The sequence below is a fragment of the Balaenoptera physalus genome (genome assembly GCF_965194825.1).
Source record: "Balaenoptera physalus genome assembly, chromosome: 19".
In the NCBI taxonomy this organism is placed as follows: domain Eukaryota; kingdom Metazoa; phylum Chordata; class Mammalia; order Artiodactyla; family Balaenopteridae; genus Balaenoptera; species Balaenoptera physalus.
Genome location: NC_138900.1, coordinates 36,879,434 through 36,895,413, shown reverse-complemented (window position 1 = coordinate 36,895,413; position 15,980 = coordinate 36,879,434). Strand labels below are relative to the sequence as shown.

The 15,980-nt window shown below is 33.3% G+C and overlaps 1 protein-coding gene across 14 annotated transcripts in view; it reads right to left on the bottom strand.

Moving 5' to 3' along the window:
* CHD9 (chromodomain helicase DNA binding protein 9) overlaps positions 1 to 15,980 on the bottom strand; it is a 244,116-nt gene that overhangs the window by 159,899 nt on the left and 68,237 nt on the right. For 11 of the 14 annotated variants that reach the window (XM_082438894.1, XM_082438895.1, XM_082438892.1 and 8 more), the window contains one exon: positions 2,923 to 4,545. In XM_082438894.1, the coding sequence (XP_082295020.1) occupies positions 2,923 to 4,380 (1,458 nt within the window). In that variant the 5' untranslated portion in view covers positions 4,381 to 4,545. Of the gene's footprint in view, positions 1 to 2,922; positions 4,546 to 8,436; positions 8,546 to 15,980 lie in introns of those variants that run through there. The other 3 variants (XM_082438891.1, XM_082438893.1, XM_082438881.1) reach the window with 1 other exon arrangement.

Sequence of the window (15,980 nt, the reverse complement as noted above, 5' to 3'; positions counted from 1 at the left end):
TTTTTAAAATGGTAAAATTCTAGAGTCAATTATATAAGAAATGTTCTCAGCAATATTCACTGTTTTTAATGACTGACACAGACTCTAAGACATTTGAAATTATATCCACAAACACCCTACCTCAGTTGGGGAATAATAAAAAGCAAGGCTTAGAAATATTCTTTACATATCCCATATTCTCAGTAAAGCTTTCTAAAATTCTAAATAGAGTGCCAACCATGAGTTTTCAAACAGTAGATTAATAAGTATCTTGTTTTGGCTATAACAATATGTCCTTTTTTAAAATTTTGATAAACCAAAAATTATGCCACTTCATTGCTTTTTAATCTGTTAACTTCTATACACATATTTAACAATGCTAATTTAGTCTGAAATGAAATTACTGCATTTAAGAGAGTTTAACAACAAAAAAAAACCTAGGAAAAAAATTATTTTCATAGAGCCTGGGGAAAACTGTAGTAGTGCAACATTTTGTCTACGTCGTAACCATAACTGTTCAAAAAATGCCAAAAATTACACAAAGACTTATATGCTCTGCCACAATTTGTCATAAATTATAAATATTAAATAATTTAAATTTCACATATTTAGGATATCTGACATAATTCTGTACATATAACACCTATATGCAATCCATATTAATCATAATCATAATCTCCTACCTTCTCTACCAATCCACCTCTATTCTTCACCCCGACAACGAGAAATGTCCAACTCTAAGTCTTAACACTAAGAAATAATAGGAAACTTGAGAACAGACTTTCAATAAGTCAGATAAGTATTCAAAGCCAGCTGCCCTTTATCAGTTTTTAAACATGTAACAAAAAGAATAAGTTAGTAAAACAAAGCAAACTCTGAAACAAAAAGGTGAGTAGATTTAAATAAAACCTTATGAATGTATCAGTGTAGATAAGATGATTTATTAAAGGCTGCTGCTAATGCGTCTGAAAAAAGTTTCTCTCAGATGGTAATAAGTACTGATATCTAAATATTAGTTATTAGGGACTACTTTAGATATTTATAATTATCCTCCATTCATTCCAAATCTATAAAAGGGAAACTTCTTTTTAAAGCTGGTAGAACATGTTTAGGAAAACATGAATAAAAAAAAATCCTCAGAAAAATACAATTAAGAAAAGAAGTTAATAAATTTCAGATTTCATAACTTCAATTATATGCTGGACAAATTAGTCAGTCAAGGTAGACAGATATCTACATAAAAAGTAGATAGATGACCCTAGGTTCAATCAATAGAGGTTTTTTCCCAGGGTCCTTCTAACTTAAGATGCTTGATCCTCTTCCAGTAGAGGGAGCAAAATCATAATATTATTATATTCAGGCCACAAAAAGAAGGGGAGGAGGAGAGTTTACAAGTCCCTTTTAAATATCTTAAATCTATCTAGACAATTCAAAAGCTGTACTGAAAATACCATGATCCCCAAAGGAAAAGAAAAAGATTTTATCTTTTTCAAACACTTCAAGGCTTTGAAATTAAAAAATGGTTCCTAAATACTTAGTTTCAAGAACCATGGTATATACTTTACTGTCCACCAAATCTCACAAGTAAACAACGTATTGAAGCATTTTATAAATCTTTAATTTAACAACAAACTTTCAGAAAAATGATAAAATATTGCATTAAATACATTTTTAAAAATTTTAAAAGTAATACATTCACATGACAAAAGCTATAAAAAACAAAGGAAAGTGTAATTGCACTACCCTAAAACAATCTATTTCCCTTCAGTATTTTTCATATGTATATTTTCATACTGCTATGAAAAAAATTAATTTTAATTTAATTATTTAATTAAATTAAAAAATTAAATTTAATTATACTTATAAAAACATTTATTAAGTGCTTATTATATGCTAGGCATGGTTTTAAGCACTTTTACATGTTACAACTCTCTTCATCCTTATCAAAGCTCTTTTATTTTCCATATTTAAAGATGAAGCAAATGAGATGCATAGAAATTATTTAAATAGCTAAAAGTTACGCACCAAATAAGTAACGTGAGCCAAGATTCTAACCCCGGTAGTCTGGAACCAAAGCCTGGACTCTTAACCACTTTACTGTGATCTTAATTTTGAATTATGCTTTTCCCCTATCACTAACATATTATCAGTCTTTTTAATGTCTATAATATCCATCTAATACGGATATGATAACAAACTGTGCTGTTTCCAATTTTCCCTTACAGATACAGCAAGATAAATATCTTTGGGTATATCACTTTTGCTATGTTTGGGTTATTGTAATAAAGTATTTGTATACTCAAACATGCCACCAAATTGCTTTCCAAAATATCTGTATCAATTACAAAGCTATGTAAAAGTTCCAATTTCACCATAAATTTGCCAGCGTTAAGCATCAAAATTAAAAAATTTTTTCTAGTAGGTAAAAATGAAACCACACTGTAACTGAGTTATTACTAAAGTTGCATATTATCCTGAACGTTATGTTTACTAATTTGACCCGTTTTTGTGAATTTCAGCTTTTATGTTTTATCCAATTATCAACTGAGATCTTATCAAATTATGAGTTTTTTATAGGAGTATTAACTCTACACCCATTATATTTGCAATAAAATGTTCCCAATCTATTGTTTTCCTTTTAATTATGGTTATTAAGTTTTTGTTTGTTTTTAATAAATCTTTCTGTTAAAGGCAATCATAATTGAAAGTTACAAAAGACGTCTTAATACCTTATAACTTTCTAAATATAGAAGTATATTGCTTTGAGCACATCAATGAATCACTTTCAAATATAAGACTACTGAAAATAGAAACCTATATTAAAATATACATCCACCTGACAGAATGACTGAGTTTGAGAAATTCTGAATATGTCTCATATGAAATTAACTCAATGAGTAAAAACTCACCCCACCCCAAACCACCAAAATTAGAGCTACATACCTGTCGCTGTAAACATAGGCGATTTCTGTCATGTAAATGCTGATGATTAGAAAGTGATGAATGCCAACTCCGAGCCTGAGTATGCAACTGAGTTTGAGCCATATCAGAAGGCCGTGTTATAAGATGTGAAGTAAATTGCCGATCAAGGTCATGATCTAAAACATGACTTGAATTATCTTGCCCAAAAGCTGACTCATCAAATTGGGGAAGGAGACCCTCCTGAAGGAGGTCTTCTGGGTCAAGTCCTGTGAATGGCTCAGTTTGAGATTCCACTTGATGAAGTAAATTCTCTTCTAAAGATGAAAAGCCATTAGTTTCTACATGATCATTGAAATGGCCCATTTGAGTTCCTGAGTCAACAGGATCCGGGAAGTTCATGTGAACAGGAGATAATTTTGAATTGCTGTAATTACCCTGAGGATGTGATGAATGCAACATTTGGAAGTTATTTGAATGCAGCGATGTATTGGGATTTAGCATATGCTGAGTCGATTCTTGCTTGATTCCCCTATGAGGTGAAAAGGAATTACTCCCAGTAAAATCAGATAAAGTCTGGTTTGTATGATTAGGTGCAAGAACTGCAGAGGACTGAAGAAGATTATTTGGTGACACATGATTACTGGAAAAGGAATAATGTGAAGAAAACTGCTGTGAATTACTGACAGAACAAGAAGTCATATTTGGAGAAGGTCCATTAAAATTTCCTTCTTGATGATTGCTACACTTCAGGAAGTGTACTGAAGGATTTGACGTTTGAGAAAATTGCTGCATCGAAAGGGACTGTTGTGAAGTAGATGCATTATTAATTTGTGGTGGATGGTTAACACTGACTCTGTGTGGACCAGAAACATTAACATCCATAAAATTTTTAGACTGGCTGAGAGAATTTTGCCCTGGGTTAAGATTATTTCTGTTTTGTTGTGAGCGTAGCGAAGTGCACTGTGTTTGTTGTTCATTGGCCTGAAATAAGGCAAAGTCATGGTGTGCCACAAAGCTTTTAGTTTGATGCATAGAGTGAGAATGTCCTTGTTGGTGGAAAGGAGACCCATTTTGACTTGAAATGCTAGTAGCTGTCTGATGGCCCCACATTGGACTGCCATCTGCTACATCTGGAAACAAACCATTGGGTTGGTTCTGAGGGTGGATCGGAGAACAATTAAACTGAGAGTGTGGAGATAACACATGTTCAGCTGGGCTACCAAAAGACTGATTAACTTGGTGAAATTTCATTGAATCAAACTGATTTAACTGTTCATAATCAGTCATCTTCTGATGTGTTGGAGTACCTTGAACATGGTTCAGTGAGTCTATGTGCAAAGGTTCAAATTCTGCACCCAAGTTCAATTCATCAACTAGTGAAACAGGTCCTGGTTGTACAAATGCATCATCTGACAAACCTTCTAAGGTCTCACCAAACAGATTGGCATCATCAAAAAAGTCCATCATCGGATCTGTCATCTTGAAAAATTCAATAACAAACTGGGCTGTTCACTCCAAATGGAGTATATTCAGCTTCTCTGTAGTAGATATTACTGGATCATTTCCAAAGGACATCAACTAATCCGAAACAGGTCAATGTTCATTATTGCTCTAGATAACGACATGTCAGGAAGTGTCAGAATCCTAGGAAATAAGAACAAAAACAAAGTTTGATAATGAATATTCATTAAAGTTTTACAAACAAAGTTTATATATGATTTAAAAAACATAAAATCTCAGTGTACAGTATGTTTTGGTAGGGTAATTCATTGCAAATAGCTCATTAATATTCCCTACAAGGAATCAACATATATACACTACCGAATGTAGAATAGTTGGCTGGTGGGAAGCAGCAGCATAGCACAGGAAGATCGGCTCGGGGCTTTACGATGACCTAGAGGGCTGGGACAGGGAGGATGGGAGGGAGGCTCAAGAGGGAGGGGATATGGGGACATGTGTGTGCATATGGCTGATTCGCTTTGTTGTGCAACATAAACTAACACAGTATTGTGAAGCAATTATACTCCAGTAAAGATCTATTAAAATATATATATATATTCCCTACAAGGAAAAAACTGCTGGTACGGGGACATGACTATATGCATTTAAAAGTAATGATGTATATTACTTCATTTTGAAGTTCACATGTTATAATGACAGAATGTAAAGTAAACTTGAGAATGAAATGTCAGACTCTCTCCCATACCATGAAATGGCCATCACTCCCCAGCGGCTCTAGCATGTATAAAATATATATGTATTACATTTTAATGTTATGTCTTGCTAAGATAACTGACATCAGAATCCTCTTAGATTAGCAAGTATGTTGTGATCTTTTGCTCTAGACCTCTTGAGCAGATAAAGCTACTATTTCATACGGTATACATGGAACTACATCAAGAAGAGCAATTGTATGAGGTCATGATAAGCTGGCCCTAAATGAGATAAAAGTTAGCCATCTGGTCAGCTGATAGACAACACAGACATGTGTTATGTTGGGGATGTTGCAATATATTGCCACCATGGTCCTCTTGTTCATCTACCATGGAAGATCAGCCTACTGACAGCCAACTGATTTAGACATCTGTGTAGCAAAACCAAGCACCTTTCTGTTAACAGTTATATTCATTACTCTATCCCTAAGTGGCCCACCATTAAATCATTTGGAATAACCCGTTGCTTATTATAGCTACTAAACTGGGCAAATAAAGTGTATTGATAATCAAGCTGAGGCAAAAACAAACAGTAGCTTAAGCTAAGCAATAAATCTTACGATAATATCAAGAGAAAAAATGATAACATTTATACACACACACACATCACATATACATACATACAATTTATGTGTGGAAAGGATCTAATAGGTTACTTGCTAACATGAAATGGCTGGCTAATTTTGTTCCAGGCTTGACTCATTCCAAACATTTTCAACAAAGGTAATTTAGGGTTCTGCCCCCACTGTCTTGCACAGAGAACCACAAATGGAGATTCTTGCTTCTCTACATATTAGTTTATTCAAAAATTAGCAAAGGTCTAAGAAACTTTTCCAGAACTTCTATTTTGGGAGGTCCGTTTTAGAAAATATAAATATCCTAAACAAAACGTCTGTTCACTATTTAAATGAAGAAATACTTTTGAAAAATTCTGAGAAGGAAAAACTACCAATATCTATATTAATTTTACCTAGAAATGGACTTATCTATCACAATGGTATACAAATGCTTTAACAAACATATAATTTTAGAAAAGGTAAAATGCAGAAAAAAAGAAGAAATTATTTTTCCAGATTTTATAATTGTGAGACCAAGCAGATAGAGTACTATATGTTCTGAACTGAACATAGCATTAGCCAAAAAAAAAAAAAAAGTAGGTTAAGTCACTTCTCTGGAACATATCTTATATTTAGCTATAGACTCTAGACAAGGGAACATCTATGTATACCTCACCCAATAGTAAGAAAAGCAACGTCCTATATATTTTTTAATGGATGTATGATTATTTACCAAGAGGAAAAAAGAAGAATTACAATGGAAGTTACCAAATCCAGTATGTTATCAAATACAAAGTACGTTATTAGCTGATGTAACGTGAAGAAATAAACTATGACGCTATACCACTTTGAATTTTTATTTTATAATCTGTGAAATAACTTTTAAGAACATTTTTAGACTTAGACTTATTCCAAACGATTTGAGAATTTCCTCTCCCATGAAGTACTCTTTTTGGTCCATAAACACCTGACTGTTGCTCTGTAAGAAAATGTAGAATTGCTGTCATTTCTTCAACAACAAATATTTGCTTCACTAATATTAAATTTATGTTCTGCTACTCTGTCTCTGTGCCTCTCTGCATAATCAATAACTTTTTTTTAAAGCTGAATAATAGTGTATCTTTTCAGAGACATTTTAAGTAATTAAATATGTATAGTACCGATGTACATAGCCCAGCTGAAGTGATGGCAATATAAAATCTATGACTAAGTTTTTGTACACACAGGCAATGACAACTACTCCCTGACAGCCATTGGGCAGACAGTGACTGAGACACATCCTAACATCAGAGATATTAAAAGTAGAAAAAATATGCATCTTAGAATTGATTAAAGTAATTTCCTGAATACTCAGTATGTATTACTTCAAGAGTTCAGAACCCAGTACTACAAAAAACTACTGCCCAATCGAATGCTGAAGGTAAATTATCTGAAGCATATGACTTTAGTTCATATATTCCTAATTATTGTGATAACAGTGAACATAAAATATAAAACATTCTGAATTGATACTGTGTACTACAGGCTTGTACATTTGTTTTATTCTTAAGAAATAGTTAACTGTTTTTTAGAACACTGTTCTGGAATTAAGTTTATGATGTATCAGAGCAGTAATATTCCATTTAGGAAAGAAATGGTATAGTCTTTGAATTTTTGTACATTATGGTAGATTATGCTAAAGCAAAGTATTTTCTATATTTATGTAACCCGAAGCCTACCGAAAATATGGGGAGGTGTAAAAATTTTAATTAAGAAAACAATTTTGCTATCTACTTTTCCAACAAACATTTATGGATAAACAACTTCTAGGCACTAGGATGATGAATAATAACTGACCTCTGAAGGGGGATACAGACAAGTAAATAGACCATTACCAATATAATACAATATTTGTGCTTTTATAAAAGTACAAACAGAAGAGGAACATCTAATGAGGAAAATGAATATAGACACCTTGCTATACTAAGAAGATATACATTTCATATGCAACAAGATACATGTAAGTCATCAACCTTAGTTATAAAAATAGAAACTAAAGGTGAACTATGAAAACATGCCCATAAAATCTAAAAAAATGGTCATACTTTCTGATTTGAACAGTTTATTCTACAATTAATTAATTTCTTAATTGATTAATCAATTAAGCTGCTCTTAAGAGCTATCATCTTATTTCATTCTAGTAAATGTACTATTTTCCAACTTTATTAAAACATCACATCAGTCCGATTTTAACTATTTAATTAAGCAAATATTTATGGACTGTCCATTACATCCAAAGCAGCTTTGTAGAAACTACAAAAGCCCCTGCCCTCAGGAAGTTCAGAATCTAAATGGGGGAGATAAGGAGTAATGGCACAAGAAAAGCACGTCATATACTGAATAAAATATGATAAACGTGGCCTAAGAGAGGCACAAGTTTATCTATAAGGTGATTTATAAAGAGAAGAGAGCATATTTGGCAAGTTATTCAGGAAAAGCTTCTTAGAACAATTAGCATTTGAAGGGGTCTTAGAAAAGGGATTGGAAGGAAAGGCCAGGCAAAGAATTCAGGAATAAAGAAATGGCAGGCAGGAAGGAAGTATATTTAGGAAATAGTATGACCACTGCAGAGTATATAAAAGGAGAAAAGTGGAAAATAAAGGTGGAAATACAAGTTGGAGCAATGCTGTAGTGGGCCTTATCAATTAAGTACATTAAATTAAGACATTTGGGGGACAGAATTCTTCTAAAGTTAAAACAAGTATTTAGAATCAAAAACAAATTACTTATCTATCTTCATTTCTACAGTCATCCGATGCCAAACATGATGATGATCATATAAAATGGATTCAAATATCAATAGGACAGAATCCCTGCCTTCAAAAAATTCATAATCTAGAGGGGAAGAAAACACATAAACAAATAATATGATATACGTCTTAGCAGAGATGTATGCAAATCACTATACTGTCGTAGTACAGATTGGATAGCAATTAATTATGTCCGGAAAAGATCAGGAAAGGCATAGAGAAGAGGTGATATTTGAACTGGGTCATATGAGTAAAAATAAGACCTCTAAATATGTGTTCTATAACAGAATATATATATATATATAAACTTACTTCAATGGTAAATTTACTTTCCTTAGTGTCTAAGAGTTGCTTTTTCTCCAAGACATTTCTATATTCTCTAAGTCTCTCAATATTTTTGAGACTAAATGAATTAGGCTTCCCAATAATTTCCACACATTAACAGCTTTTCCAACTTAATACAACCATTGATCCCTACCAAATTATTCAGTCCTCTATTATAGTCATGTCTGCAACATTTCTATACAGTATTAAATTTCTGCTACATTAATTTTTACTTTATGAGCTACTTATAGCTATTTCATATTTGTACCTGGAGAAAATTCAGTTTAGGATTAATCTCCTATAGAAGGATTCTACCTATTCAAGCCTGTCTAGTAATCTGTGGATATGATAAATAATAAATAATATTGCATTGTGATAATACATTACCTTTTCTCTCCAGCAGACTCTACACCCTTGGAAAAAAGGAACACCTTTATAATCTTTGTATCCTTAGTATGTTGCCTAGCATAGTAGGCATGCAATACATTTCTGCTAAATCAGTGAATGACTACACAGGAATTAGAAAGAACATGATACTTTAAACAAACACTAGACCTGAGTCCTGGCTCTACTACCTTCTAGCTGTATGACCTTGAGAAGATCACGTACTTTTTGTTTTCATCTGTAAAAAAAAACCCCAAAGAACAGTAGTAACTATATAAAATATTAACTACAATCCTGTCTGCTTCAAAGATGAAAGGTAAAATACTCTACCAGTAAGCTGTAACCTCTATTAGGGTAGAGAACAGGTCTTTTACAATCCCCTCACTCTCTTGCATTGTACCTAAAACTGACAAGAGCACAGAGGGAACACTAAAGAAATGCCCGGAGGTGAGCCAGGACAAGGCATTTTGGGAACTACTCAATAGCATAATGTGGCCAGAGCATGCTATTAGCCCAATAGAGAGATGTCGAGAGGCAAGCAGAAGTCAGATATCCAGGTCTTTTATTAGCCATGTTAAGAAATCTGGACTTTATCCTAGAGGCAGTAGGGAACTATTTCACTGATTAAAATTTCTTCTCTGGCTTAACACTTGACTAACATTTTTACTGTGGCTACTAACATTTGAAGTTATTGTTAGATAGCAAATATCACCTCTTCCAATGACAGTGACCAAAACACTTAAAGTTGGACCCAGAAACATTTTTTTAAAAATTAAATGATAATGACAAGGATATTAGTCATTTTAAAGAATATCCTGGGAATTCCTCTCTATTTGCTAGATGGGATGCTGCCCAATTCATGAATCATTTAATAAAGCCAATTAGATCTTTAAAATTAAAAAGAAAAGAATATTCTTACTTGGCAAAATAAAAAGCTGGCAAACTTGAGTTTGCCATTTCTTTGTTTAAAAAAAAATGTTCTGTATACTTCTAGAAACAACTCTTGTTAAGGCATTCAAACTAGGCTTGAATGCCTGTTAAAAAGTTCTTCTTTACATCAAGTCAAATTTCCTCCTTCCTTTCTAGGCATTTACTTTGAGATTGTTTAAAATAAATCTAATTGTGACAAACCTTCCAATTCCTGAAGACTTATGTCTCCCTTAAAGCTTCTCTTTTCAAAGCTATAGGCAAAATATTCCCCATTTACTGAAATGGGAAAAATTTTATCTAAAACGGTTAAAATAAAAGGTTTAATGTTAAAGGGATAAACCTTCAACTATTGGTCCCATATTACTAATTTCCCTAGGGTTCCTATAGTGCGTCTAAGTACATGACAGGTAGATAGTACAGAATTTACTAGCTTAATACTAGTAAAATTATGTGACAATATACTAGTAACCAGGTGAAACCACCCTGAAATAGTACTAATTAATTTTCCAATAGTGTACTACAGAATTTCTATCATCACCTTGTCTGGTTCAGCTTAAACGAAGGTGATTTTAAGTTGGAAGGCAAACTTAACTACCATAGTTAACAGAACCAAGATACAAAAGAATCTCAAGAGAATGGAGCAGTGGATCAAATCTAATAACTTTTAACTATGGGGTGCTGTTTTCAGTGCAGATAATCAATTCTACAAGTACATTCAGGTTGCAAATTCTACAGAGGCCAGGCCTGTGACATAAATGAGTGAAGCTGGCCAGAAGAGAACTATGGCTGACTAAAAGTACAAAGGGGCAGCCACTAGTCAGCTTCAGTTAATTGTTGTTTCTAAGTTTTAAAGAGGAGCTGGAAATTCCCTGATTTTTAATGTTGATAACTACTTCATATTCTTTATATAAAATGCTCTTAGGTAGAAAACTATGTCCATACTATAAATGAACTCTCAGTATACTATTATAAATATATGAACTCTCTATATACTAACGTCTGAAATTAATGTGGCCTCAGTAAAAATTCCAACAGTTTTTTTCACAGTCAGACAAGGTGTTTCTACATAGACAAAAAGCAAAGCCAGGAAAAGATCTGAAAAAGAAGGACAACCAGGAAGAACTAATCCTACCAAATATTGAAGCATTATAAAATTTCATTTATCAAAACATGGTGGTATTGACACATGAGAAGCCAAACAGATATGATAGAAAGTAACTTAGTATCTCAAACTGGGGGGAAACGAACTATAAAATAAACAAGACAATTGGATGGCCACCTGAAAAAAAGAGCTAGATCCATACCTTGTTCTCAAACCAAGATAAATTACAAATGGATCAAAGATATGTCAGAAATAAAAAACCATGAAAATACTAGAAGAAAACATGGACAGGGTCACCTTATTTTCTATTTATGGAACAAAATCTACATGTCATTAAATAATCACTAATTAGATTCCACAAATAACTTTATGAAAAGATTCATAAATTAGGGAATTCCCTGGTGGTCAAGTGGCTTTCACTGCTGAAGGTGCAGGTTCAATCCCTGGCCGGGGAACTAACATCTAGCAAGCCGCAGCCAAAAAAATTCATAAACTAGATTACAAAAGAAAAGTAGCAAACTGAGAAATACTGCAACTCATTTACTGATGAAGTGCTCTTTTTTTTTAAAAGGCCTTGCGGTGTGGGTTGCAGGATCTTCCCCAGCCAGGGACTGAAACCCAGCCCCCTGCGTGGAAGCGCAGCGTCCTAACCACTGGACAGCCAGGGACTTCCCTGACACGCTCATTTTTAAATATATCAAGATTTCCTATAAAATACTAATAGCCTAATTAAAAAATGGGCAAAGGATACCAACAGTCAGTTCATATTCTCATTCAAAATAAGAGAATGTCAATTAGAACCACACTGATATACCATCTTTCACCTATCAGACTCACAACAATTCCAAAGTCTAATAACACAAATTAGTGAAGTTGTTGGAAAAAAATACTCTCATATGACCGCTGTGAAGTCTAAAATGGTGAAATCTCTAAAGAGAGAAATCTGCCAATATCCACAAATATTTCAAGTGCACATACCCTTTGACTGAACAAATTCCCTTCTAACAATTTATTCCATAAATATGTTCATGTTTGACTGAAATGGCAGATACAGCTATTTATTGCAGCATTATTTGCTCCAGCAAAAGACTGAATAGCTGGTTAAACAAAATGTTATATTCACTTATGCTGGTCACACCAAATCTGGGTATAATATTCACGCCTGAGTGTCTAATTTAAAGAAGAATACAGACAAAATGGGACATACTCAGAGGACAGCAAGCAGATTGGTGAAGTTACTTGAAACCATGCTTCTTAAAGTTTCTCTCCTCAGTCCTCGCCTCAGTCTAGATATCCTCCCTTGGTAAGCTCATCCTCTATCATCTACCTGCTGACAACTTAAAAATTTTTATGTCTAGTACTATCTTTCCAGCTGCCTCCTGGTCTTCCCCTAAGTATAAACTCAACAGGTCCAAAACCAATCTTTCTTCTAAAATCTTTCTCCTACATTCTTTATTTGGCTAATGGCAGTGTATAAATAAAACCGACCTTTCGGCCCAAAGTTATTTCCCCACTGTAATCTATCGTGCACATTGTGACCAGAGTAAGTTTTGTGAAACAAAGATTTGATGATGTCACTTGTCAAAGGAAACCTATTATTCCCTAATGCTGACCATGTGCCCTTCAAATTTTTTCTCATCTCCAGTCACCACCCCGCCATCTCTCCACATCCTCTACAATCTAATCACACCAATCTACTTGTTATCTTTCTATAATGTCCTATTGTTCATTTTCCACGCTATTACTCATCCTATCTGTAGGACCCCAAATAGCAGATCTAGAATGACAGGTTCCCAGAAAACTATAGGGGAAATTATTTTGGCTCAGTGTAAGAAAGGAATTTGAAACAGAGCTATCCAAAGACAAAGATAATGAGTTCCTTATTACTAAAGTTACATATTCAAATTTTAAACAGGCTGAGACCTCAAAAGAGATTCTGTAAAGAGGAATCCAGCAGCATATCTGTAACTGACTAGATAAGACTTAAAGTTCCTTCTGATCTTAATATTTTATGAATCCTGGCACTTGAGAACTCTTGGTTTTAATGTAGTACCTCAAAGTTACTTATTAGTGAGTTTCAACAAGGTTTATAGGCATATAGATAATCTATACTACATCATTAATTGATCTAAGAATTTCATAGTAACTACCTCAAACCTGAAGATGCTATGAAATTGCAAAAAATTATGAATTTAAATATACTTCAAAGTAATCCTAATAAATTGGGGGGGATCATCCTATTTAAAAAATAGGATGGAATGCAATACCAGGAAGGTTAAATTCAAGTTGATATAAACTAGGAACTAAAACTGTCACTTCAATTATAGAATGGAAAATTATTCACAAGGTACAAATTAAACACAGAGAAAAAATGGAAATAAATAGCTAACCAGAGTCTAAATATGCATCCTCAACACAGTTTTAGGGAAGCAAATATAATAAAGCTATTAAAAAGAATATACTACCTTATAACTATAGGAATACACTGTATTATATAATATGTGCCAGAACATACTCTTGCTATATTAGTTAGATGGTTACTAGAGTCTTAAGCAAAATGAGAAAAGTTTTAATAGAAAAAAATGAGCAACATCATCAAAATTAAAAATTTCTGTACTTCAAAGGATATGAAGAAAGTGAAAAGAAACCCCATGGCAGAATGAGATAAAGAGGGCGACAATGTGAGAAAAATTTTGCAAATCATGTATCTGATAAGGGACTTGTATCTAGAATATACAAAAAAAATTCCTACAACTTAATAGTAGACAAATAATCCAATTAAAAAGTGGCCGAGGGATCTGAATAGACATTTCTCCAAGAAGATATACAAATGGCCAATAAGCACGTGAAAATGCAGTAAACATAATTAGTCAACAGGGAAATGCATACCAAAATCATGAGATACCACTTCATATACACTAGGATAGGAGGAACATAATACCGGAAAATAACAAGTGTTAGTGAGGATATAAAGAAGCTGGAATTCTCATAAACTGCTGTTAGAAATGCAGTCACTTTGAAAAACAGTCTGGCAACTCCTCAAACAGCATATACCCAAAGAAACTGAAAGCAAGGACTCAAATAGATGCTTACACAACAATGTTCATTGAAGCATTATTGATAAAAAGAGGAAACAACCCAATATCCACCAACTGATGAATGGTGAAATAAAATGCAGTATATTGGGCTTCCCTGGTGGCACAGTGGTTGAGAATCTGCCTGCTAATGCAGGGGACACGGGTTCAAGCCCTGGTCTGGGAAGATCCCACATGCCACGGAGCAACTAGGCCCATGAGCCACAACTACTGAGCCTGCGCGTCTGGAGCCTGTGCTCCGCAACAAGAGAGGCCACGACAGTGAGAGGCCCGCGCACCGCGATGAAGAGTGGCCCCCGCTTGCCGCAACTAGAGAAAGCTCTCGCACAGAAACGAAGACCCAACACAGCCAAAATTAAATAGATAAATTAACTAAAAAAAAAAAAAAGATTTTAATAAATAACTATAGGAGTAAAGGAACATACGAGAACACAAGATTTAAAAAAATGTTTTAAAAAAAATGCAGTATGTTGATATAACCGAATATTATTTGACAATAAAAAGAAATTAAGTACTGATACATGCTAAAACATGGATGAGCTTTGAAAACATGCTAAATGAAAGAAGCCAGTCACAAAGGACTACGTATTATATGATTCCATTTATATGAAATGTCAAGAATAGGCAAATATATAGAGACAAAAAGCAGATTAGTGGTTGTCAAGGGGTGGGGTTAGAAGGATTGGTGAGTGTTGGATACAGGTTATGGGGGTTCTTTGGGGGACAATGAAAATGTTATAAAATTACTTTTGGTGATAGATACATAACTGTGAATATACTAAAAGTCACTGAATTATATACTTTGGGTGAATTATTTAGTATCTAAATTATATCTCGGTAAAGTTATTTTATAAAGAAAAAGTTATATGGGCAAAATTATTTTGAGTCTTCTAATTTTCTGTTATCTCTCTTAAATAAGAATGAAGGTTATAGTGGTCAATTAAAATTTTATTTTCTTCAACCTCATTATCAACTAATTTTACTTGGCAAGTGTTTGTAAGGCAGATTTTTTTTTTCTGAGAAAAAATAAAGCAAGTGAATCGCTTTGAAAGATTTAGTCAAGTTACAATGGAAGTCTGTTAGTCTTCTCAAATAAGATATTTCAGCTATCCAATGTAATTTTGAAACTATGGCAGTGTTAAAATAAGCAAGTAATGGTATATATAAATTATACTCTTGTAAAATATTAAAATAAATAAGAACTCTAAAATAAACATACTTTTAAAATGACTCAAGAAACATAGCTTTTGAAAATAAGCTATTGTGATCATTTTAATCAAAATTTAAAACTTCAATAAAAAATGAAACTAAACTGATCCTTTCTGATGCTGTCACAAACGATAAAACCTGTTGCCTATCCTACACACTTACACTTTCCATACAAATGCAACATGCTGTTTTATTATCATTAAAAACAGTAAGTGATGTTAGAATTGAGGAAGAGTTTGCTTTGGAATGTCACACGACAACTCAGAACTAACATCAGCATAATATTAGTGAAAATCAGAATCTGAAATTTAATTATCTAGAATTTTTATTTTTTAAAAGGTAGGAAGTCCAGAGACTTTGAGCAACAAATACTAATTGAAAGAATGTAAATAATAAGTTACTATGGAATCAATATTGCCCTTCAATTACGTAGAGCTGACCCTTTAAAAGGTAACAAGGACTGCCAAGTTCTGTAC